The 18,632-nt window shown below is 41.9% G+C and overlaps 1 protein-coding gene across 5 annotated transcripts in view; it reads right to left on the reverse strand.

The window, feature by feature from the left end:
* Window positions 1-1,184: 1,184 nt before the first annotated feature.
* Ssh2 (slingshot protein phosphatase 2) overlaps window positions 1,185-18,632 on the reverse strand; it is a 254,433-nt gene continuing 236,985 nt past the window's right edge. For all 5 annotated transcript variants that reach the window (XM_078042588.1, XM_021728139.3, XM_040269241.2 and 2 more), the window contains 2 exons: window positions 10,647-11,481; window positions 1,185-8,088 (listed from right to left, as the gene is read on the reverse strand). In XM_078042588.1, coding sequence (XP_077898714.1) covers window positions 6,019-8,088; window positions 10,647-11,481 — 2,905 coding nt within the window. In that variant the 3' untranslated portion in view covers window positions 1,185-6,018. The remainder of the gene's footprint in view (window positions 8,089-10,646; window positions 11,482-18,632) is intronic.

Here is an 18,632-nt window from a genome sequence, read left to right on the forward strand (position 1 = left end):
ATTTCATCCTCTTGCTTCAGCTAGAACGCCAAGATTAGCTTATTAGACTGGTTAGGGACCCCAAGTGTTCTTAGAACATTTAGTGAAGTGAACTTATCTTTTACTATGTCCCAAGTTGTGAGTTCTCTGATCTTCTAGGGGGGGATATTTTGCAAGATTTGAGGTTTCAGATCTGTACTCTCTTAGTAACCAGTGGTGTGCCCCTCCCACTTGACATACACTATTCAGAATGAAGCAGGCCGAGTTTAGTTCAGCAGTGTTTTCTCTGGAAGCTTCAGCCAGTTTTGCTGGGGCCTGGGAAGTGAGCTCTCTCTAGATGGTTGTACTCTCTTGTAGTGATGAAAAGCATCACTAAATATCTCTGATGGATCTGTGGAGAGGTGGGAAGGAGACACCCAACCCCCAGCTCATTTGTTAGAATTGCTCTTAGGCTCTGTCTTCTCCCTATGTCACTGACATCAAATATTTCTCTTCTATGGTGGGAGAGTTAAAAGTTTTTACTTCTTTGGAAACTCATGTCTCCTTGCTTTCAGTGAGCTTGTGCTAAAAGCATGTTAGCTCTCTCATTAATGTCTATAGAGAGGTCACTCACCCAAATTCTGCCTCTGCTAGGGCAGGTCACTGCAGCTGTCCCTATCCAGTCACTCTGCACCACAGAGGGTGGAAGAATTTTGGTCCCTTTGCTTATTCATTCTGCTAACATTCAGGTGGTAGCTTTGGCAAATGTCTTTGACCAGGCAAGTTCCCAGCTTGGTCACTTGACTGGAGTCATACTGTCTGAAACCATTTTTTTTTCCCCTCCGTACTGGGGATTGAACCTAGGGGTGCTTTACCACTCAGCCACATTCCCAGCCCCACTCCACCACTTTTTTTTTTTTTTTGAGACAGAGTCTTACCATGTTGCTGACACTGGCCTCATGCTTGTGATCCTCCTTTCTCAGCCTCCCAAGTTACTGGGATTACATAAGTGAACCCTTGTGTCTGGCTTGTCTTAATTTTTAGTGATTCCATTTCCTATCCAGTCTTCTATTTTATGAAAGGTAGAAGGTTACGTTCTTTACTTTAGATCTCTTTAGGGTGTGCTTGACTGAGATCAAGAGCACCTGTTCTTTGTGTCCTCTTCTTCCAACCCTTCCACCTTTCTCAGCACCCCCCCTCCTTTATAACACTTAATCGAATACACATTTCATCTTCAAAATAAAAATTTATTCAATCTGTAACAAGAACATTGAATCTGCACATTTGCGCACAAGTTCACATTTAAAAACAGTGGAGCACATCAGTAATAAAAAAAAATCTATGATACAAGTGGAACATCCCAACACCAGGAAGATTAAGGAAGGAGATGAGACCACTCTTTATATTCTGCTTCAAATGCCTCAAAAAGGTCCCAGAGATTCCAGGGAGCACCTGCTTTATTTAATAAAATGTGAGCATAAATTTTGGGGTAGCCTGGGCAAAGGTAACAGTCAGTGGGTGAGTCTTCTGGACTTGTTTTCCATGTTTAGAACAAATTCTACAAAATAAAGTTGGTAACAAACAAACAAAAAAGGCACCTTTAGCAATGCCAGGAAACCAAAATCCAACAAAACATAAACATCAAACAATTCCGTGGCCTTATTAATTAGAAAACATTTAAGGACCAGTTCCCCAGTTTTCAGTTTGGGTTACCAGCTTGAGTTAAGGGCTGGGTATTAGTTCTCCATGTGTATGCAGTATGCTGCCACCAGTGTTGCTGTGAGGACACAGATGGCAATACCAGCCATACACCTCTTGGGGGATATTCAAGATAATAAGGATGATTCCAGTTTAGAAATCCTGTCCTAGATCTCTGGGGCATTGAGAAGATGAGGCTGGTTTTCTTTTCATAGCAAAAACCAGGCTCAGTCATCTTCCATTTCCAGGCTAGAAAAGTACAGAAGCACCTTGCAATAGCTCTCCATGGCGTCAAGGGACCCCAATCTCTGGGAGAAAGGTTAGGAGTGTGCAGCTTCCTGCTTTGGTGGCAGGTCTTTTTCTAATATGGATGTTGGGTGAGTTGAGGCAACAAATACACTTATGTCTAATACATGCCTTGATCTTTTAGTTTGGAATGGAAAACAAAGTCCACAATGCTATAAGTTGCAATGGTGCTAAAACAAATAAAATTTCATGTTGTCTACTATCAAAAAGCAAAGCAATATTAAACAAAAACCATACTAGTCATTCACCATTACGACCATCACTATTAAGACACACTGCCACTGAAGAAATGACGACTATTTAATAGACAGCGCTGGACGGGAGTGCAGGACACAGATGAAAGTCAGCTCCAGGTTTTACCCACCTATCCACAAGGGCTGACATGGCATTGCTTTATGTGAGGACCCATAGGACAGCTGGGGCCTGGGTGCCTACAGGACTGAATGGTCAACATGATGATGCATATTTTAATACAATGTAAACCAAGTACCCACAAAGTTGTCTGTAAAAGCCAAAGATGGCTTTATTTTAAAATGCCCTTTAAAGTGACTTTTTGCATAATGCTTTCTTAGGAAAAAGAAACAACTCCCACAAAACATCTTTACCAAACATGCCTAGATCACTTCAGAAGTGATATCCTCAGAGAAGTAGGCAAGAACTTCTGTGAACTGCTATGTCTCTAAAGCTTCTCATAGGAAGCTTCAGGTCTACCTGACAGCATCTGTCTGGGGCCCGTGAGCAAGAAGGACTTTAAAGCCTGAGGTATCATCCTCAGGTTGTCCTCAGAGATTCTGGTAGTTCCCAAAATGAGAAAAAAGGAAATGCAAGTTGGGACAAAGGTACAGAACCAGGAAAACACTAAAGAGGCTTCAGAGACTGAGATTCTAGGAATGATCTCAAACAGATGTTCTAAATAGAATCTGAAAGGCAAGTAAAATGGAGGAGGAGGAATACTACCATATTACAGAACTGTGGTGTACACTATTAAATGTTTCCAAAAGAAAGGGTTGTTATTTCTTTCCTGTTGATCACAGGTAACTACCTAGATTACAGCTGTGTCCTCCTGGGGAGTTTTACCCCATGTACCAAAATGTCAACTCTTTTTATGCATGCACATGCACACATACTCCTCCAGTTATTGAAAGACTATGGTGATCTTCAAAAAAGAAAGAAAGAAAGAAAGAGATAAAGAGAGGCACTGGACAAGAGATCAAGGTTTCCCATTCATCTCTATTAATCTACCAAACCTGTTGTTCCAGGTCTGGGTTTTCCATGAACAGAAAAGGGAGACCGGCCACCCAGTATTATCAAAAAGTTTGAAGAAAAGAAAGTCTGGAAAGTTCTCAACTGCCCCCTGAACCTGACACTGCTCAACCATGTACATAACTCAAGAACACCCAAGTGTGGGGGTTTGAGAGGGCTGGCAAGACCCCTTGGCATGGTTGTGTAGAAGGCGTTCATTTAGGTAGGTATGTTAAATTATTAAAAAAATATAATTAAAAAAGGAAAGCAGAGCAAGACTGTTTTTCTGCTCCTTATGAAAATAAAGTTTTATTTTTTTTCACAGCATTAGAGGGTTTCCTGCCCAACTTTGTTAGTATTTAATGCACTGAGTGAGCATTAAACACAGTGGCAGGTGAGAAACACGCACAGTGCCATGTTGTTCACACTGCTTTACTTCTTAATGTGTGGGATGTGGATGCTACTCTCACCCTCCATGCACATCCCCCTTCCCAGCCCCACCACAATTTCTTGTCCTTTGCCCATCTTATTGGTGGTGGAATAGCCTCAACAAAACGGGGTGGTTTAGACAGATGAGTCCTGGAATTCATCACCCTGTCTTGTGAGCCTCTTCACACTGGTACATACCACCTAACAAAATATTTTACAACACATAAATATCCAGGAATCACAAAGCTCCGTGGATGACACATTTTAACACATAAGGGAACTACTGAAGGATAGCACAGGTACACAAAATTATTATATCACAAGATACTTTCCACACGGGGCTGGCTGTCCAACCTGCTTCCTGGCAGTGATGTCAGACACAACCATGGCTTCCATATGGCAACTGGGTCCATGGCTCCTCTGGAGCGCCTACAAATGGCCTTGGTCAAGTTTATCTGGACCTTTGGGTCATTCTACCACCTGCCCCCTCTGAACTCTGGCCTCTGACATCACCTTGAAGTCTGTACATCTGTCTCTTCCTCTCAGGGCTCTCGTGAGCCAAAAACCTAAGTCTCAAGTTTGTACTCAGCCAATTCTCAGCAATGTGGACATCAACCAAAGCAAACAGGAAGCAAACTTGCAAGCCTTTTCAGTTTTGATGAGCTGTGGTGGGTATTTTATTCCAGGCTAAATATGTTTTCTGTAAGAAGCTCAAAGAGGCTTGTTTATGGCAGGTGCTCCTGTGTTAAGGCTCTCCACACAGCAGCAAAGCAACAATATCCTAAATGGAGTCATTATGGGTGCTTGCCTGTGGCCCAGGCTTCTATTAGGAGCTTCCACTCTGGGTAACACATACTCCCTGGCTGTGATTCTGCTACTGGCAAACAACATTGTGGGATTTTAGTCTCGAACAGAAATCAGCCTTCGGTCACACTGTGATCTAATGGGAGCCTTTAGGGTTTTCTCTAAGGAGGAAGTTACTAATGCATCATTTGGCAGGAGCTGGTGATTAAAGTCTCCATTTAAACAATTAAAACCACCATCAATGTACTGCGCAGATTCCTATCAACAACTATAAGTTTATTTCTGGTGTCTTTGTGTTGTTTTCCAGTTGCAACTCTACTCCTTCTTTAAAAAGAATCAAAAGACCCCACAATATTAACAACAAAACATTGTAAGAAAGTGACATTATGTACATAAATACTGTGTATAAACTTTAGAGAAATGATAAACTTTCCAGAAGGGGGGGGAATCTTATGTCAAGTGTTAACAGTGATAATATAGAAAACTCTGCATTCAATGGAGGTTATACATATGTAACAATTCAAATATAATCTAAGAAATTAAAAAAACAGGATAGGGGAAACAGAATGGAGGAGGAAAAGAAATTGGAAAAAAATATGGCCATTAAACTAAAAGGCCCATAGATTATTCAAGTAATGGAAGGGTTAAAACCCTACATATTTATTCATTTTACAAGAACACATGGACTTGATTGCTGTTTTTCAAACTTGTCTACTTTGTTTCAGTTAGAGGGTGCTGCAGAGCACACTTCCTGGCAGGTGGAGCCAGAGTGATCAGCTGCATGGACTGTACCAAGCCAGAAGTTACTCAGCAGCAGCAGCCTCTCCAACCTTAGCTTTTATCATGCTCCTCCCTCTTATCATGTTCTCCTCTACAGAAGACTTCTTGGATTTCACTCCAGGTTCCTTTTTAATCTAATTTCAAAAATTACCATCTGGGGGAAAAAACTATTTGCTTGGTAAATTTACAAAGCCAACATGCTTTTCTGTACTGATATGCTCTGGAATATCAGAAGAAATGGGTTCTAGAAGACTCCTTTTAAAGCAGAGTGGAATGTTCCTACTTCAGGAACTCCACAGGGTTACAGTGGAGACGAAGGTCGAGGGCACCGTAATGTCCTGGCTGCTCTTCAGCCCATTTGATGCCTCAGGTCTAGAAACCATCACTGCAAAGGCCTAGGCCAGCACTTCCAATTCCCAGCTTCAGTGCCACCCTCCCCATCTGCTTCCTTCCCTCAATCAAGCAAGCATGACAGCAAAATGAGAAGCAGGTGGCAGTTCATTGAAAAACAGCAATTTGCCTTTGATAAAGGTGTTCTTTGAAAATGAGCTCTTTTTTTTGAGGTTTGAGAATTTTTTAAAAATAAAAAATGATGAAATGGTCTTGCCGTCCAAATCAACCTCTCTCTACACACACACATATACACATACACACCAAGAAAAACCCAAACCCTGCATGCGCCAGGAACAGTAATATGACCAAAATATTATAAAATTAACCAATAAAGTGCATGTTCCTTACATATTACACCTGCCCCTTTACAAACATTTCTCTAAGAAAATCACATGTGTAGGCTCAGAATCACATGGTGTTATAGAAGGGGTTGGTTGTCCGTTTTTTATCATTTGCCCTTTTCAGTCTCCTAAGGGGGTGAGTTCTGCCATGTTGCTGACGAGTTGCCACAGCCACCCCTAGAGCTGGGCCTGCACGCTGCAGTCCCTGGGTCTGTAGCAAAGGAAGGCCTCCTTCAGAACTAGTCAATTCCGGTCCTGCCCTGGGGAGCAAACACTGCTGACTATAACCAAATTCTTTGGCATACTGCACAAGAGGCCTTTCCACTGGCTTGCTCTGTGCAATACACTCTGTTGTTTTGAGTTGTTCTACAAAATACTTGGTGGGCTCTGGGTTCTGGGGGGCACCTGGTTTTTTTTGGAGCTCCTGGGCCTCCATGGCATGCATGCCTGAGTCTGTTCTGATGAAAGGCTGAAGCAATTTGAGATGAGGGGACTCTGGTAAATAGTCTTTACAGAGGTCCAGGTAACTTAACTTGGCGAGAGAAGCTGATCGCCTCATTTGGGATGGTTTGGTGAACCCTGCCTGGGAAATCACTCGCAACTCAATTTCTTTAGCACGCTCCTTTACCACATTAGGGCTGTGACTGAGATTCTTTATATCTTCACTACTGGAGCTATGTGGGAATCGACAAGCTACAGGTGATGGGTCTGTTTTTTTCTGTAACTCCCCAATGCTATCACTGAGTTTGCCAATTACACTTAGGTCTTCACTACTGAACTGAGAACCCATGTGGGTCACTTCATATCCCCTGGAGAGGGGATCCTCCTGCCTTTCTTCCCAGCTAACCTGCTCTGTAGAGGGCTCACTGTCTGTGGTGCTGCTTTGCTCTGTGAAGCCTTCCAGGTGAACCACGGTATGGGGATGCAGGTAATCCAAGGTGGCAGATGGTATGTGGGTTGTGCAACTGACAAAAGGTGCTACTGTCTCCAGGGCTGTTGATGGGATGCTGTCCCTGTCTTCAGGGGTGCTCTTCATAGAGGTTGGGTTGGTGGGTCTATCATGTTCAGGAGAGGAAGAACAAGGCAGAGGTAGCACTTGAGGGTGCAAAGAAACCTGGTTGGGGTCCAGAGTCCTGTTCAGATTTTCATCAAGAGCACAGAGAACAGTGACAGACTTCTCTACTTTCACATTCCTTAATCCTTGTTCCCCACTCCCTTCACTGGTGGCTATTTCACTACCTGACCCAGTGTGATCAAGTGATGTAACTGTGTGGGTGTACTCAATGATTTCTATCCTCTTAGGAAAAGGAAGAGGGATGGCCTGTGTCTCAGATTCTTGGTATGAAACTACAGTCCTCTGCTCCTTTGGGACTCCTTCCTGCTTTGTCCTAGTATCTGACCCTGGGCACTCCCTGGGAGCTGGCAAGGGGTGATAGTCTGACAGCTCAAGTGCTGGAATGACGACACTCTGCTCACAATGGGAAAGTAAGCCAGCCTCAGACCCGCTGCCTTTCCCTTTGCCCTTGTTCATCTCTGGTTCCTCGGGGACAAATGAATGTTCTGGGGTGGATTCATCATTTTTTCCTTTTGGTGCCAGGTCTGCCATGGAAGAATCATTTTTAGAATTCTTGCGAGTAGACAATGAGGTACATGCAGGGGTGGTACCATGGTGCTCCTGCTCCTGCCGTAAGCGCTCTTCAAACTCCAGGGTGGCTCGCCTCACAGACCCAGAGCACCACTTGGCACCTGACTGCATCCCTGGGCCCCACAGCTCGTGTTCCCCCTCAGCTGGTTCCTCGTCTTCCGAGTCTGCTGTGGACGAGTGTGTGCGGAGACAGCTTTCTGGGTTGTACTTCCCTGAGTCTTTGGCTAGTTCAGGCTGGGTTGTGTAGAAACCCTCATCTTGTTCTAAAGGTTCAGGTTTGTTCTCTGGGGCCTGGGTCTTCTCAAGGGGCAGTTCATAGATGGTGCTCTTCTTTGGTGTATGGCATGGGTTGGACAGGATGTCCCCTTTTATCTGAATTTGCCCAACTCCTTGACTGATGGACTCAATTTCAGTGACGATTTCTTTGACTGAAATTGCATTTTCTGGATGAGACTGCATGAAGATGTCTGGGCTGACCAGTTCTGAGATTGCCTAAGAAAAGGAAGTAGTGAGAAGATTATGGCATATAATAGTCTAATTGAAAATGCTACTGTACTGTTTATTAATCTTCTGATCCAGGAGAATTTATCTGATTGTGAGAACATGTGTCCTGGAATGGCTGGTACCATACTTTGCCTATCTGTTTTGTCAGACTATAAGAAAAAAACTGGGATTCATCAAGGCCAGTGAAAGAATACTCATTATAGGTTGTATTGCTGTCTACTAATCTTTCTGTTCTGTTTACTCAAGCAGGATTCAAATCTAGTACCTTACTTTAATAGTAATTAGCTTGGAGTTTCCATAATCTATATTGTCCTAGGACCACAAGCCACCAGAATTCAGGCTATCCTGGGGTAAATGAAATCTTCCCTCTCTAATCAACTTCCAGCTTGAATCCTAACTTGTTCAAGAGAAGAGTTCCATTCAGACTCAGTGGCCACCTTAGACGTGCCCAGCATGAGACAGGGAAAGATGGATGTGGCTGTGATCTCCTGTCTTGCTAACTTTCATCCATATCTTTCCCTGCTCTTTCTAGTGGCAGCATCCCAGAACAGAAGGGCAGGGAGAATGCACCTTGTATCCGATTGCACAATCCCTTAATTTCACAGGGTTCTTTCTGGAAAAGGCTCCTTTGTTCATGCAGCCATGTGCCTAAGCAAACTTAGAAACAACCACTCTTGGACATTTTACTCTTTTACCAGTTACAAATTCCCAGATGGGTTTAGAAAAAGACCAAAGAAAATTGGCCAATGCAAAATCAGATCCTACTGTAAAAAAAATTAGAATTTCAAAATCTGAAAATGGTCCTTGGATACTCTTAAAGGATTACTCTATCAATCTACTTTGTTAACACTTTTATGTAAGACTTCAAAGTATAGTATTTGCATAGGAATTGTTCTCATTTTTTTCCTTCAAAAGAGTTTCAGAGCTAGCACAAACAAACAAGGTCAGTCATGCCTTTTGGGGAAATATGCCAGGACATCAGGCAGAAATGAACTTGCCAACACTAGAGAGATGCCACAGCCAGCCTGGTGTGTGCACCAGTATGAAGGGAGGACTCATATGACCAGGAATGCTGAAGGAAAGCTATTTCTGTCAGCGCTGCTGCACCCGCTAGTCTAAAGGAGAGCTCAAGTATTCTGACTTCCCAGTAGAAACAAAACAGAGGCACAGTCTTTGGGAATGAGGGAAGAAAAGGAGAGGCAAGAGCTGCTCTGGGGTAGTTAAGAAGAGAGAACAGATGAGTCACGGACAAGGTGGGCTAACTATGAAGTGTAAATAAGGAGATGTCAAGAATCTAGTCAGCTCTGTTAAAATCATTAGGTGAAAATTTGTTACAGTAAATTTGTCACCATTTATTCTCCAACTACTGCATGGTATTAAGAAACCATTATTTGTTAGAGGCATCCTAATTTTAGGAGTTGTCAAAATGAAAATGAGTCTTAGAAGTGACAATATATAGTATTTTTCTCCCCTGGTCTTATAATAAGATGGCTTATTATAAGAACTATATGTGACTAAAAAGAATCTTAGGATTCTGTCTGTTCCTCAAATTCATTTTCCCAAACCAACTCCTTTTTTGGGGGGCACTGGGGATGGAACCCAGTGGCACTTTACAACTGAGTATACCTCCACCCCTACTCTACAACTACTTCTTTTTTTGTTTCTGAGGTTTGAACACAAGGGTGGTGTACACTGAGCTACGTCCACAGTTCTTTTTTTTAATATTTTTTTTTAGTTGTTGATGGACTTTTTTTTTTTTTAAATTCGTTTATTTGTATGTGGTGCTGAGAATTGAACCCAGTGCTTCACACATGCTAGGCAAGCACTCTACCACTGAGTTACAACCCTAGCCCTCCTCAGTCCTTTTTAAAAAAAATTTGAGATAGGATCTTGCTAAGTTGTTGAGGCTGGCCTCAAACTTGTGATCCTCCTGCCTCAGCCTCCCCAGTCACTGGGATTACAGGTGTGCACCACTGGGCCAGGTCTCTAATTCTTGAGTATCATACAAGTGGATCTGAAAAATTCAGAAACTTTATTAACAGGGAGATGTCAGCATGGCAATCAGTTGCTACTCCAACAACTATTTATTCATGTCTAGTTTTTGAATTTTCTGAGACAAAGAGAATTTTCCAGACAAATTTATCTTCTCAGGGAGGCACAAGTCCCATTCAGGCAGCATCTGAGTCCCTGGCACTTCATTACTGGTAAGTTTTGATATAAACTGTAGAGGTCCACAAAGGGGATCTCTCCTTGTTCAGCCAGGACATTGGACATTTGTTTTGGCTAATCCTTTCCTCTGTCATCCCCTCAGAAATGCTTCTAATGATACCAAAGGCCTGAAAAAAGATAATATACTCAAAAGGCAATTGAGGATTTAAAAAATATTTAAATCCTAAGTTTTGAAGAAAAATCTTAGTAGACCATCTCCTCCTTCCTGCTTCCTAAACCTTTACAAACATAAAAATAAAGTGACCATAACAGAACCTCAAATATTTTGTCTTTGGAAAGAACTTCATTAAATGGTAAACTATAAGAATAGTTTTTACCTTTGACTGTTCCTCATCCACTGAAGATTCTTCAGATGCATGGGGAGTATTACTCAAAGAGCTGCTTCTCTGGTCATCAATAGTCACTTCGGATGGGGCTACTTCTATCACTGATAGTCGACAGCTCTCACTCCTTCCTCCACCTAGTTCCTCCATCCTTGAGTGGGAAAAAGATCGAGACCGGGTTTCTTGAGAGAGTTCTACAAACTTCTCTAGGGCACTAAAAAAATCAATGCGATCTGTACTGAAATCTGAGATTTCAGCCTGGCTACTGGGCTGGGAGCTTGGTGACTCAGGATCAGGGGACATAGGGAGGTCTTTCAGTCGGGATGTCAATTCTTCCATAGGCAGTAAGTGGACATTCATGTCTGCTTTCAGTGCATCTGTCTCCAGATCTTCTACTGTTAAGTCTGGGAACTTGTTGGCTATTTCAGTGGCCTGTCCAGGTTGGATTAAGACTTTGGATGCATGGCAGTTGTCAAGAGGAAATTTTGATTCATTGAGACAACACCCTGATGAGCATCCATTAATGTCATTTAGGTTTAATTCATCTTCAATCTGTCCAGCATGAAATTCTCTAGAAGTAAACTCCAGGCAGATCATTCGTTCTTTGGTACACAGGCCTTTTTGATTTGTATCTTGTGGGATCACATGTTCTACAAAGACAGGAGGGATGGGTGGGTGACTCTCCATGGTCTTCACTTCAGCAATCTGGTCTGCTGAGGTGGTGATCTCCTTCTTGTTGAGTTCTAGCCCAGGTTTGCAGATGGGTTCATGGTGGTCTGAGAGGTCGCTATCTGAATGAGATCTCCAGAGTTTGTTATGCCGCTGTTTGCTGTGGATGTACACAGGAAATAACTTACTCTGGTTTGTGAAAATAATCAACACCCTCCCAGGAAATCACTCCCAGATAAAGCTTAACCTGTAAAATGTTCTTACATTGCTCAACAGAACTAGGCAATAAACATTTCAAAAGATGCTCAATTTTACTAATAGCAAAAACCAAAATAAAGCAAAATAGCAATAAATCAATATGAGGTCCTTTTTTTTTTAATCTACCAGTTTGACAGGAAATAAAATCATTGATAACAACCATTGTTGATAATCGTATGGCCAAACAATCCCTCTTATACACTGATAGTAAGTGTGAATTATAGAACATACTGAGTCAAAGATGGCAAATTTAACCTTTTTTTTGGGTACCAGGGATTGAAACCAGGCCACTTAACCACTGAGCCACATCCCCAGCCCTTTTTTGTATTTTATTTAGAGACAGGGTTTCACCAGGTTGCTTAGGGCCTCACAAAGTTGCTGAGGCTGGCTTTGAACTTGCTATCCTCCTACCTCAGTCTCCCGAGCTGCTGGAACTACAGGCGTGTGCCACCATGCCCAGCTCCAAATTTAATCTTTTAACCTTAAAGCAATTTTCCTTTAAGAATTTTTCTTGGAGAAATACTACAAGTGCACAAATATATTCATATAAGGATCTTCAATATAACACTGTGATACTAAAAATTAGACACCAAAAATAATTTATTTAAATTATACTTTATATATCTACATGCTATGAGGCTGTTAAAATTGTGTTAAAAATGTTCAACGCACACTATTAAGTAAAAAGCAAGTTGTATATGTTTGTATAGGAAAAAATTTGGAGGAAGATCATCAACTGGTAATAGTGATTCTTTCGAGGAAGGCAAACATACTTCTGGGGAAGGCTATTAGTTTCTTTATTTTATATTCTTGTAACTTTGAATTTAAAAATATAAGCATGTTTAACAACTACAACAGGCGGTGGGGGGAACAACCCACCAGGCATGGTGGCCCAGGCCTGTAATCCTGGCTGCCTGGGAGGCTGAGGCCCTAAGTAACTCAGTGAGAACCTGTCTCTAAATACAATATAAAAAAAAAGGGCTAGGGATGTGGCTTAGTGGTTGAATGACTCTGGGTTCAATCCCTGGTATCAAAAAATAAATGAAGAAAAACACCCTAAAACCAAAAAACATACATATCATACAAAGGGAAATAGTCTAATGGAGTCCATTACCAACTCCTCATAACTGGGATAAGGAGTTTATACAGGGTTAATGGCTGACATGGAGGTATGGGGAGGATGGTGATCTTTAATTAGAAAACAAAGGTGGGGCTTATAAATCTGGAGAGAATGCTCTGCAACAGAATGAAGAGGGTAAACATGAAGAACAGGCCATTTTCAGAAGAACCTTAGGATAAGAAAATCAAGCTAAGGTGATACTTGGAAAAGCACATGGGCCAGGTGCAGTGGCGCACAGGCTGAGGTAGACCATGAGTTCAAGGCCAGCCTCAGCAACTTAGCAAGACCCTGTCTCTAAATAAATAAAAGGGCTGGGGATGTTGCTCAGTGGTAAAATGCCCCTGGGCCATGGATTCAATCCCCAGTACTGAAAAAAAAGGAAGAAAAGAAAGGCAGGCGAACGAAAGGACCACTTTTCCATAATTACTCTTTGGTTATTTCATGGAGAGAAGCTCTGAGGTGGGGATGGGATTCATTTCAATCTACACACTCACAGGAAGCAAAAATCCCCAAGTCCTGTCCCAAAGGGGAAAGCTGGCTGTGTAGTGGGCCAGGATCACCTACACAGTGAGCAGGCCACTAAGTCAGGTCTCCACTACTTACAAGCCTATTAAGAGTTACCTAACCACTGGGTGGAATGTAAAACTTGGCCCAAAACAACTTGCCCCAGGCTTGGGGCCACACCCGAGCTCTGCCGAGTCATGCGCCTGCACTAATGTGACCCCCTGTTTGTTCTCAACTCTGCACCTGCTCTCAGCTCCTTCTGTCTGTCTGCTACTTTGGTGGGGCTCTGACTCAGGCCTGCCTAGCAGAGGGGTGCTTTCCCATGTAGGAAGCAGGTCAGGCTCTTATGAAGACTAGCTGTAATCAATTAGCTGGGTGCAAGGTGGGGTTTTCACTCTTTCTAAGCTGCATAAACTCCAGCCACCCCTAGGAGGAGACAACATATCACACTTCTCAAATGAGTGGCTGAGCAAGGACGCAAGCTGAGTGCTTGGATAAGTGGGGCCTAAAGTCATATATTATGATCATTCAAGTTCAGTTTGTTTCCTTTTAAAACTTCTTCTCTTATATTCAGATACCCCTATTTCCCTGAACTAAATATGACTGTACTTTCTAATTTCTGTCACCTATCATGAGGATGTTCAAACCTGTACCAACTCCTCTTGCTCATGTGGTAGAACAATACCTGTGATGTACATGACTGGGAAGACAGCCCAGAGGGTAGCTGTTCTCACAGCTGTTCTAATAGTTAAAAAAAAAAAAAAAAGAAAAGAAAGAAAAAAGCTGATTTTATTGGTCAACAGACTAATTAGCAGTTTTCATGATTCCAAGAATCCTCCAAAGTATAGTTTTTAAAAATATCTGGATCATTACAAGGGAATGAGAGATGGAAGCTATGCTATGGGCACAAATAGTACGTTTCAGAGGAAGCATTAACATCATAGTCTGCTGCCCAGCGGGATTTCCTTCTCTTCTAGGGAAGATAATCATCAGAAAATATTGAGTTGAGGCTCTGGAATTAAATTGACACTTATAAAGCAAAAAGACACATCCTAATCCTAAGATTGGTCTACTGCTGTTGCCTTTGCAATAGGACCTGCAGGGAGAGCAGCAGGGAGCTCTTTGATACAATCCAGTCATTACCATTACCTCCGAAGCACTGCTACTTCATGAGTCCTTTCCTGACCCCCTTTCCCCCACCCCCTACTCAGGGGTAACTTCCCCCCATGAATTTTGTGCTTATCATTCATTCCCTTTCTTTTTCTGGGGTGGGGGGGTTACTAGGGATTGAACTCAGGGGCACTTGACCACTGAGCCACATCCCCAGACCTATTTTGTGCTTTATTTAGAGACAGGGTCTAACTGAGTTGCTTACCACCTTCCTAAATTGCTGAGGCTGGCTTTAAGCTTGTGATCCTCCTGCCTCAATCTCCCTAGCTGCTGGGATTACAGGCTTGTGCAACCATGTCTGGCCCCCCCCCCTTTTTTTTTTTAAAGTGTTATCACATATTTTGTTCTTAGATATTGCTTAGCTTTGCATGCTTTAAACTTTTTATAAATACAATTATACTGTGTGTTAATGTGATTCATAGAGTGTAAGGAATATATCACAATTTATCCATCTTGTTACCAGTTTTGGCTATTACAAACAACACTTCCATGGACATTCTAGTGCCTGGTACATACCTAAGTTTCTCAGACTGTTATATATAGAAGTGGAAAACATGGGTCATAGGGTATGTATGCATCATCAGTTTTATATGGCAACATTAGATTGTTTTCCAAAGAAGCTTTGCCCAGAGCCAGTGTATTTTAATGTTCTATCACCGGTAGGGATAGATGTAAGACATTAGATCATTTGTATTATTTTAAACTGTTAACTTTTAAATTCAGCAGACTCTCCTCTGCCTATTCCAGGCAGGCAGCAAGTAAACAAGCTGCCATAAAAGAACTTCAGAGTTGGTCTGTGGCCTGAATGATGCAACCAAGCCTCAGATCATTTCCCCCTTTGAGTGGCCTCTGACCTGAATTTGGATTCATGTAAACACACAGACACATACAAGATGACTGGGCTACTCTGGATAAAAATTTGGCTTTTGACAGTAATGAATAAGAAGGAAATTTAAATGACAAGATATGTAAGACACCTTATTTTCCCATTTCCCCTTTCTTTCCATCTCTCTTTTATTCTTACTATGTTTGATAAAGCATCAAGAAAAGTATACAAAAGAAAATACTATTAAAAAGGAGGACCAGTTTACAGGAAAATCTGACTGCTTATGGTTACTTTTTAGGGAATTAGGCAATCTGTAGGTAGAAAGGCAAAAGGCATTGATTGAGAAGTTTTGGTGTGCTAGGCATGGCCCTAGATACTTTAGGATTATTTAACTGAAAAGCTATTAAGAAAATCCTTTGAGGGCTAGAGCTATAGCTTAGTGGCACAGTGCTTGGTTAGTATACATGAGGCACTGGGTTCAATCCTTAGCACTGCATAAAAATAAATAAAATAAAGTCATGCTGTCCATCTATAACTACAAAAATAAAATAAAATAAAACAGGGAAAGAAAATCCTTTGAAACCTCAATTGAGCTTGGCTGTCACCTGAGCAGAAATCCATATTCTTTTATTCTTAGGTCCCCTGCTGCTGGCTGATCACCAAGCACTAGAACAACCTCAAAATCTCCACTAGCAAAGTCAGCGTAAAAGGCAACCCTGCCTCCTCTAACCTTGAGACAGGGCCTTCAAAGAATCAAAACTGCCATTTCTGAAGACATGTGGCACAAATTTCCCTGGCTACCGTCCAATTTTTCTGTAATCTAATACCACAGACACATGGTCCAGCTTGCAAATGGTCTGCCTGAAATCTGAACCTGTCTAAAGGAACATAAATCTGCCAGATACCTGCATGATCATGGTAGTTTAATGGAGAATTATAACACACACACACAAACTTTTCTTTTGTTCTTCTGTCTTCCACTCCCCAACTATAAAAAAAAAAATCAGATATGAACAGTATTACAGCTTTATGAAACCCTCCTTCTTAGGTCTAAAGGGGGATATTAAATAAGTTTTCTCCAAGCTCTTAATAATATTTTGTAAAGTGCAGCGTCCTTTATATTTCAGAGGTCTGTCATTTTCTTGGCTCACACCCTTTTACACTAATTAAGATTGTAATCAACTACAATCTCTACAAGAACTTGGTATTAGTTTGGTAACCTTCTCTACTAAGACCTCAAAGCATTAAACTAATGCCTTCAAACAGAGGGTTTCTACCTGCAATTAAGCATCCAGTGTTACCCTGGATAACCACAGAGCTAGTGAATGCTCGGATCAGGGAACAATCTCCTTGAGAAAATTACCACATACAACCCAGGAGAAAATATGGACAGGAAATAGAATTTCTTTATTTTTAAAAATATTTTATTTATTTTTTTAGTTGTAGTTGGATACAATACCTTTATTTTATTTTTATGTGGTGCTGAGGATGAACCCAGGGCCTTGCATGTGCTAGACGAGCATTCTACCGCTGAGCCACAACTCCAGCCTTAGAATTTCTTTGCAAACAGAATGAGTGGGATTTTTCTAAGGGCTTTCCTTTCCTACCTGAACTGCAAGGCTTGACAGAGTTTCCAGATAGCCACAAGAATCTGGGGATTCTTTTTTCTTTTCTCTTCTAAACAGGCAGGTGGCAAGGTACAGTGGTGCACATGTGTAATCCTAGAAACTCAGGAGGCTGAGGCAGAGGAATTGCAAATTTGAGACCAGCCTCAGTAATTGAGCAAGACCCCACAGCAACAGCAGCAGCAGCAACAACAACAACAATCAGCCGCCACCACTGCCAGTGTTTTAAGCATCAGGTCCTGCCTGGTACAGGACTTTGGGGATAGGCAAGAGTCAGCTTAGCACAATTTACCTCACAGTTAACCTTCAAGTGCCAAGGTTACTGGATAACACATCATGCACTGCAGACCCTAATGGCTGTATACCTATGTGTATACGGGCATAATTTGGTTTGGGTGTTCCTGTCCCATAGGACCAGGGAATGTGACACTTCTCTAGAGGATTAAATGTGAATATATTTTAGCCAAATCTTAGAAATCCTATTTCCCTTGCCAGTGACCAGCTTTGGGCATAAGACCCACTCTCTCCAACCCCAGTTCCCAGAGGAAGTCTATGGGAGCTTCTGGGAAAAGTCATTCTCCCTCATTTAAATGTCCTTTTCCTTCAGCCATATGCTGGCAATTTACATGTAAATGTCTACAAACATAGCAGACATCTAGCAATCACATGGAGACAACCTAAGGAACCAAATCATTAACTGAGGCAGGTAGAGCAAAAAGAGGTACATATCAAAGTCCCTGATTACATTACTATCAGGCCATTTGAGTCTATTTCTGTGCTTTTGTTAGAGGAGGTGATAAATGGTCTAACTTCTAAAACTACATGTAGTGGGGTATTGGGCAGGATATCTTCTATTTGTCTCTATGAGTATGCTCTTCAGATTCTTATTTCTTCTCTCTGCATTGGAGGCTGATGAATGGACCATAGGAGGTCCTCTTCTCTCACAGGGTTTGCCTAATGGGAAGCCTCAGAAGGGCATTGGAAGAAAGACCCTGAGGGTTGGGCACCTCAGACTAGCTATATCCCTTTGATTGAAGGTTATTGCTTGTTTCTGAAGGTACTTTTTCTATAGGATATCCTTTCAGTTTCTAGTAAATGGGGTCTCTCTCTTTGGAACAGGCATTATTACCAAACAGCTCTGCAGATACAACTCCCTTGATTCTGCTAAAATGCCCCATCTTTGTAAATAGGTCCTTTATAAAACTTTCCTTCAATAACCCTAATCTGAGTGTACTATTTTTTTTCTTTCCTTCCTTCATTTCTTTTGTTTTTGGTAACAGGGACTAAACCCAGGGGTGCTCAACCACCAAGCCACATCCTCAGCTTTTTTTATTTTATATTTTGAGACAGGGTCTTGCTAAATTGCTGAGGCTGGCTTTGAACTTGCAAGCCTCCTGTTTCAGCCTCCCAAGCATCTGGGATTACAGGCATGTGCCAATGTGCCAGGCTTGAATGTGTTATTTCTTGCTGAGATCCTGATTGATGGAGGTATTCTACTACTTGGAGCCAAAAGCAGCCTAAATGACACTTCTACACTGGACTCTAGTACTTAAAATCCAGGAAATATCACAATACAGGAAATTCCAGGAACATTTCCCCTTCTAGTTTCTGTAGAGTTAGTGTGCTTATGGGTGGTGGGAGGCAGTTGTTGATGTCATGGGGGAGGAAATAAATGGCACGTGCATATTTTCTGGGTAACCCTGGAGAAAGGAGTTGATGAGAAATAATCTTCAACAATACATAGTAAACATTTATACACATTTTAACTCACAATAATCTTGTGAGGTAGAGCTCTTGATTTACATTTT

Source organism: Ictidomys tridecemlineatus, chromosome 3 (genome assembly GCF_052094955.1).
Source record: "Ictidomys tridecemlineatus isolate mIctTri1 chromosome 3, mIctTri1.hap1, whole genome shotgun sequence".
NCBI lineage: Eukaryota > Metazoa > Chordata > Mammalia > Rodentia > Sciuridae > Ictidomys > Ictidomys tridecemlineatus.